At 48.2% G+C, this 6,978-nt stretch overlaps 1 protein-coding gene across 1 annotated transcript in view; it reads right to left on the bottom strand.

Annotated features, from left to right (window-relative positions):
* Window positions 1-664: 664 nt before the first annotated feature.
* agap1 (ArfGAP with GTPase domain, ankyrin repeat and PH domain 1) overlaps window positions 665-6,978 on the bottom strand; it is a 77,607-nt gene continuing 71,293 nt past the window's right edge. Inside the window, 3 exon segments of the mRNA XM_084574461.1 lie at window positions 665-3,408; window positions 3,410-3,540; window positions 3,642-3,897. Of these exon segments, the coding sequence (XP_084430587.1) occupies window positions 3,330-3,408; window positions 3,410-3,540; window positions 3,642-3,897 (466 nt within the window). The 3' untranslated portion in view covers window positions 665-3,329.

The raw sequence follows: 6,978 nt of genomic DNA, 5'->3' as shown, positions 1-6,978 counted from the left end.
TAAACTGTTATTTATTAATTTATTTTATATTTATATTAGTTTAATAAAAGCATTTAACAAATGCTGAACTCAATAATTAATTAATTATTAATTTAAATAAAAATATATTTAGACTTTAAGCTAACCGGAAGTGCTCTGTCTTAAACGCGGCGATTTTTGAATGGACGCTGGTTGTGAGAGGCCATCTCTCCATCACCTCCATCTTTACAAATATCACAGACATGAATCCAGATGAAAGCTGTGACACTGATGTTATTTTACTGATTATATTTTCAGGTTTAAAAGCCACAGAAAAAATAAAATAATAATAATAATAATAATTATTATTATTTACATCTGCAGCGTAAACAGAGACTGTGTGGCTGCCGTCATTCAAAACTCCTATTAAAAAATCCTTAATTTTACATTTCCATCGCACAAACGGGAGTGGTCATGTCTTGTTGTGGTAAATCTACAAATTTGTGAAGTTTTAAAGCCTGAGAAAAGGTTCGGCAAACAGATTTACATTTTAAATATATGAATACATTTTGATGCCTCACAGGAATCCTCTATAATTTACTTCCTGTTGATAACTGATGGATCGTTTCAGCGTTATAATGTTAAACTGAACAAATGAAGTTTGGTGTGACATGAAAAACACGAGTGGTCACTTTAAGAAGCATTATTCTGGTCTTTATTGAAAAGAGACACATTACAGTAGAAGACTCTGGGTTAGAATTAAGGGGGATTCTTCAACAACGGTAACTGTACAGCAAACAGAAATTCAACAACAACAACAATAACAACAATAATAATAATAATTAGAACAGTGACAATAAGAACAGTAATGTGTCTGGAGGATAAATCAATAATAATAAAACGGGGATGGATCGGAGAAAAATGTACAAAAAAGTAGTTTTGAGGGGGTGTAGTCTTCCTCAGAGGGTGCGTTTATAAATAAAGTAGTGGACAGCCCAGGTGGGCGGGGTTTAGGGTTAAAGGTGAGGTAACAAACGTACTTCCTGTTGTTCTCAGTTTGGTCTATGTACACATTATCGCTGTTTCCACATGATTCACCAACGAGGCGGCTTCAGTTGTGACATCTGAGCTAATGGCGCTAGCGGCACATTGATTAGCTAACGGCGCTAGCTGCTGCTTCACTGGACGTTATCGTCACAAAACATTTTCCAACTTTTCATGCTCGGTTAAAAAAAACAGAAGAAAACACAGCTACAGCTAAATATGCTAGCATTGTATAGTGTTAGCGGCGGCTAGCTTACATGATACATGGCTCATCAGTTTGAAAGCAGAGAAGTCGTAGTTGTGAAATGAAACATATTAGAGTCTGAATTCCCAAAACATGTTCAGAGAAAAGCTAATAAAACAAAAGGAACCGAAGTCGACACAGCACCACACAATTTCCTGTACAGAAATTATCTGTTAGCTACAGCCAAGTATGCTAACGCGTTCAGCGTCAGCAGTCGTTAGCTAACACTGTGAATACAAGGTTTAGTTGTGAGATGAAGAACATGAGCCCTTTGTTTCCCAAAATCAGTTTAGAGAAAAGCTAACGTGTAAACTAAACACGCTATTCCCCCGGCGGCGTTAAGCTAACGGACCGCTAGCTGCTTCTTCACGGGAGGTTTTAGTTTTTCCATCAGATACAGTTTTTACTAGCTGCTGCAGGTTTTCTCCTTTTTTATGTGTTTTTTATTAAACTACCGAGCTCAAAGAGTTTCACTGAAATGAAAACTTAGCTTGATGTTAGCTTAATCACTGCTAGCTGCAAGCAGAAGTTCCTTTCAAATTAGTTCAAATTTCAGTTGCAACCTAACACAATGCTAAAACAACATCGATGCTAGTCTTTTTTTTACAGCTAGCAAGCTAACACAATGCTATGCCCGCTAGCTGAAATAATGTTTATATTTGATAAATGATTTCTGTGTTAAATTACTTTTAAAATCATGTTAGCTTGTTTACTGCTAGCTAACGACCAGCTTCTCTCTGCTAGCCAAGTTCTGCTACCTGGAAGCTAACACAATGCTACCGCAGCTAGCTGAAGCAATGCTAACATGTGACAGATGACTTATTTTTAGTTAGAAGTTAATGGACTGATGCTAGCCCGTTTAGCGCTGCCTACAAACGACGTTAATTATTAATTTAAATAAATAAACTTTGGATTCCAAAGCTGCTAAAAACGTTGATGTTCAGAGGAAACTGCTGGAAGTCGCTCAGGAAGATAAAAGTCGACGGTGGACGAGCGGAGTCGGGTTTAGTGCATTTCTGGACGAGTCGATATAAAAACAGAGGGAACATTTAGGAACGTAAAGGCAGGCGTGCAAAATAAAAGCCGTGAGACGTTAGTGTTCAGGTCGGAGGAAGATCTCTACGTCGGTGAGTGATGAGAGTACGGCAGCAGCGTCAGAGGATGAAGGTTACGACGCGACGCTGGAGCTTTTAGTCAGTATTGCTTTGAGACGGGACGGCGTCGTCAGCGTAGCGTCGGATATAAAGTCGTCGCATAAATGTCGAGCTCCTAGAAAAGAAACGGCGCCGGCGCCGGCGGCTCCCGACGCGTCTGGATCACAACCTCTTCCAGGTGTTTGAGGCTTCGTCCGACGCCACAATGACCTCTGGGACGTTTGGACGCCGCCTCGACGCGTTGGGAGCCGCCGGTTTAGACCTTTAAGAGTTCTACTTCCTGTCGAAGGAACCAGTTCCTCTGCAGCCCGACACAACGACGCTCTGATTTACACTGAAAGATTATTTACAGACCATAGAAGAAGAAGAAGAAGAAGAAGAAGAAGAAGAAGAAGAAGCCCTTCTTAGTGATTCGCTGAGCAGATCAGGGTGACTGTGATTGGACGGGACAGTCAGTCAAATCATTTCCCTTTTGTCTCCGTGTGAACAGCTGCTGTTGGACCAGATGAAACTGGTCTTAAAGGACTAGATGATGGACGGTCTCTGGTCCCTGAGTCTGACGAGACGAGGCTTCTGTACATGAACAACTTTATACAACAAAGAAAGAAAAAGACAAAGTGAATGTTGTGGTTTTCATCCATTGGTCCAGCAATGAGACATTTGACAGCGTCCAGGACAGTGTCTTCAATCAAAGAGACGCCTTCATCGTCCTCAGACACTTTCACATTGAACGAGTTCATGAAGCTGAAGACGGCGGCAAACAGGGCGCTGCTTCTGATTGGCTGCTGGCTGTCGGATCTGAGTTCCCAAGATAAAACAAAAAAAGAGTGGACCACATTTCCCAGCATGCTTTGGGATGAGGAGCTCTCCCAGAGTCGGCCCCGAGGTCAGTCACGTCCAGGGGGCGGAGTCACGTCCAGGGGGCGGAGTCATATGAGGGCGGCGCTCCCGGCGCTGCTGCAGCTGTTGTTGCGGTTGGCGTTGCGGCGCGACAGGTTGGGCGTGGCCAATGAGCGGGAAGCGCTCGTCGGGACAGCCGTACTGGGACAGGGTGTCCACGCACTCCTGACAGCTGGCCTGACGGGCGTACGCCATGGCGCTGTTACCGTGGGCGTCCCTCGCCATCAGGTCCACGCCGTACTGAGGACAGAGAGAGACGAGTCAGAGAAGACAAAGCAGGACCTACAGCTACATGACGTCTGTCCAGGACGTCCCATCAGAGGACGGTCTAACGTTCTCACCCAGATCAGGAGCTGGGTGATGACCACGTTGCCCTTGCGGCTGGCGAGGTGCAGGGCGTTGCGTCCGTCCCCGTCCCCACACGTCTCGTTGACCTGTTGCCGGGACCCGTGGGCGAGCAGCAGGACGACGGCGCGCAGGTCCTCGTCGGCCGTGGCCCGCAGCAGCTGCTGTCCCAGGGACAGGTCGGAGGACGGGGGCGACGCCAGGAACAGACGCTGCTCGTACTTGGCCCGGATCCAGCGCTCCCTCTCCTCCCTGACAGGACAGCAAGACAGGAAGCACAGACACGGTCAGACCCTTCAAAATAAAAGCTCTACTTCAGACCGGGACGTCCCGAACAGAGACAGGCTTCAGGACTTTACTTAGTTTAGGTCTGACAGCAACTACAAACACATCCCCTCCTCCTCCTCCTCCTGCTCCTCTGCTGGGCTTTGGAAGCCTTGATGAGGAGAAGGAGGTGAAGGAGGAGAAAGAGGAGAGGAAGGAGGGGGTGAAGGAGGAGGAGGAGAAGGAGGAGGAGGAGGAGGAGGAGGAGGAGAAGGAGGAGGAGGAGGAGGAGAGGAAGGAGGTCCAACCCTCAGTATCATTGACTCCTGATCTGATAATCTCTGCTCTAATCCTCCATGTAAACAGGAGCTCATTCACCACGCCTGGGATTAGTGGGGGGGGGGGACAGCTGATCTGACCCCCACCCCGTCCTCCCCCCTCCTCCTCCTCCTCCTCCTCCTCCTCCCCCTCCTCTAACAGGGGAGAGGCCTGAGAGGAGGAACTTGTTATGAATCAGAGACGACCAGAGGAAGGTTTTCTTTTTACAGGTTTACTTTCTATGTCTCTCCTCCTCCTCGCTCCTCCTCCTCTTCCTCCTCCCCGTCCTCCTCTTCCTCCTCTTCCTCCTCCTCCCCCTCCTCCTCCTCCAGGTGTCTAACATGTGTGTCTCCAGCATGTGTCTCTGAGTGGACATGGACTGTGGGAACTGAGGACCAGAGAAGCTGCTGAGATCTAATTAAACCTGGATACATACTGGTCTTTGTATGGTGGGGGGGGGGGGGGGGGGGGTGGGGGGCTAGCATCACGGAATGTCCCGGGGGGCTCTTCCTCCTTCCTGCCCCGACCCAGAGAGCGAGTAGGGAGGCCGGGCAGGACAGAACGGCCGACAGCCCCCGGCACAAAGATCTGGAGGAGGAACTGGGCACTGTGTGGTAGTGTGTGTGTGTGTGTGTTGTGTGTGTGTGTGTGTGTGTGTGTATGTGTGCTGTGTGTTCTCAGCAGCGACTCTGGTCTCATGTCCTCCAGAGGATGGGACGGGGTGGAGGGAGTGGAGGGGTGAGGGGGGTGACGCATGCCTTCCTCTGGCTGTTGTTGCTAAGAGTCTTTAGATCAGAGAGAACCAATCAGGACGCCAGTCAGCTGACTCCTCATTCATTAACTAATTAATAACAATTATGACCCGTGTCCAAGATGGCCGCCGCTCAGGAGCTACAGTACTGGCTCTGTGTGTGTGTGTGTGTGTGTGTGTGTGTGTGTGTGTGTGTGTGTGTGTGTGTGTGTGTCTCTCCATCACAAGTTAACGAGTCATGAAAACACAGATCTGGACACGAGAGACACTGATTACACTAATTAACACACACACACACACACCACACACACACAGAGACAGACAGACAGGGTGTGTGTGTGTGTGTGTGTTAACATGTGTCACACTCATGTATTGTGTGTGTGTGTGTGTGTGTCTCTTTTCACTTCCCATTAGACGCTGCAGCAGCAAAGCATGCGCAGCAAAGCATGCTGGGTAGATAATTAAACATGAGACATGGTGAGATCGCTAGTGACAGGAACACACACACAGACACACACACTAACACACACACACTAACACACACACGTTAACACACACACCAACACACACACGTTAACACAAACACACATTAACACACACCAACACACACACTATCACACACACTAACACACACACACTAACACACACACCAACACACACACGTTAACACAAACACACATTAACACACACCAACACACACACTAACACACACACACAAACACACACACACAAACACACACACACAAACACACCAACACACACACTAACACACACACCAACACACACACCAACACACACACCAACACACTAACACACACTAAATGAATTCATGGATTCTTTAGAGATGAGTGCAGCTGCTGATTGACAGCTCCATCGGCGGCCATGTTGGGTCCTGGTTGCCGCTGGAGACCAGTGTGTGTGTGTGACTTCCTGTGTGTTGTGTGAGCTCAGTGTGTGACGTTCCCTCTCAGCGATCTCTTTGTCGCTGCTGTTTACGTTTCCTGTCCGTCCACGGCTACGGGACATTTGCTTTCAGTCCACGCTGGGACGTCCCACCACCACCAGCTGCTGCTGCTGGTTCAGTGTGTTTGTGTTTGACCCCCAGACTGACCCGTGTCAAAGATCTGATCACACCCAGATGATTATCAGAGACACCTCAGGACACTGAGCTGAACGTCTCCAGGACGTCCTGAGGACTCTCCTCTGTTTATTGACTGATTTGTGTCTTTACTGGTTTTATTTTTCGTCTCTGGAGCTCTGAGGAGATGAATGAAGGAGGAGCCGTGGACTCATCCGTCAGCGCTGGAGCTAATGAGACGAGGTAGAGAGTGACTCCGTGTCAGAGGCTCCTGGCCTAATTAGAGCTCTAATTAATAGATTCATTAATGGATGAATTAATAGATGAACGCATTAATGGACGGATACGAGGAGCAGCAGCTCAGGCAGAGACCAGCGCTCATTTAACAGGAACGTCTTTTAAATCCATCCACAAAAACACCAGCAACCAGAGAGAAGACAAAAGAGAGAGAGAGGAAATCAATTAGCCGTTACTAGCGGCTCGTTGCTAGCGGCCCGTTGCTAGCGGCTCGTTACTAGCGGCCCGTTACTAGCGGCCCGTTGCTAGCGGCCCGTTACTAGCGGCCCGTTGCTAGCGGCCCGTTGCTAGCGGCTCGTTAGCCGCCCTTGGACGGGCAGCGGTAATTAACGGGAGCTCTGAAGGAGGTGATGCAGATGAGGAGAGGAGGAAAGGTGGAGGAGAAATGATCCGAGGCGGAGTGAAACCAGAGAGACATCGACAACAAGTCAGACCAGGAGGACTGGGTCTGGTCCTGGCCCTGGTCCTGGTCTAGACCTGGACTCAGGAGGATCCAGGTTAACGAGGAGACTCTGGCTGTCGTCTCCGTGACTGTGATGTGGTTTAATTCCTGTTGTTGGTGTAAAGCAGCAGCAGCAGCAGCGTCAGTGTTGGATGTTTACGTCTCAGCTTCTCTCAGTGAACT

The sequence above is a fragment of the Chelon labrosus genome (assembly GCF_963514085.1).
Source record: "Chelon labrosus genome assembly, chromosome: 24".
Classification (NCBI taxonomy): domain Eukaryota; kingdom Metazoa; phylum Chordata; class Actinopteri; order Mugiliformes; family Mugilidae; genus Chelon; species Chelon labrosus.
Note: the sequence above shows the minus strand (reverse complement) of the source record. Positions and strands in the feature narration are given on the sequence as shown.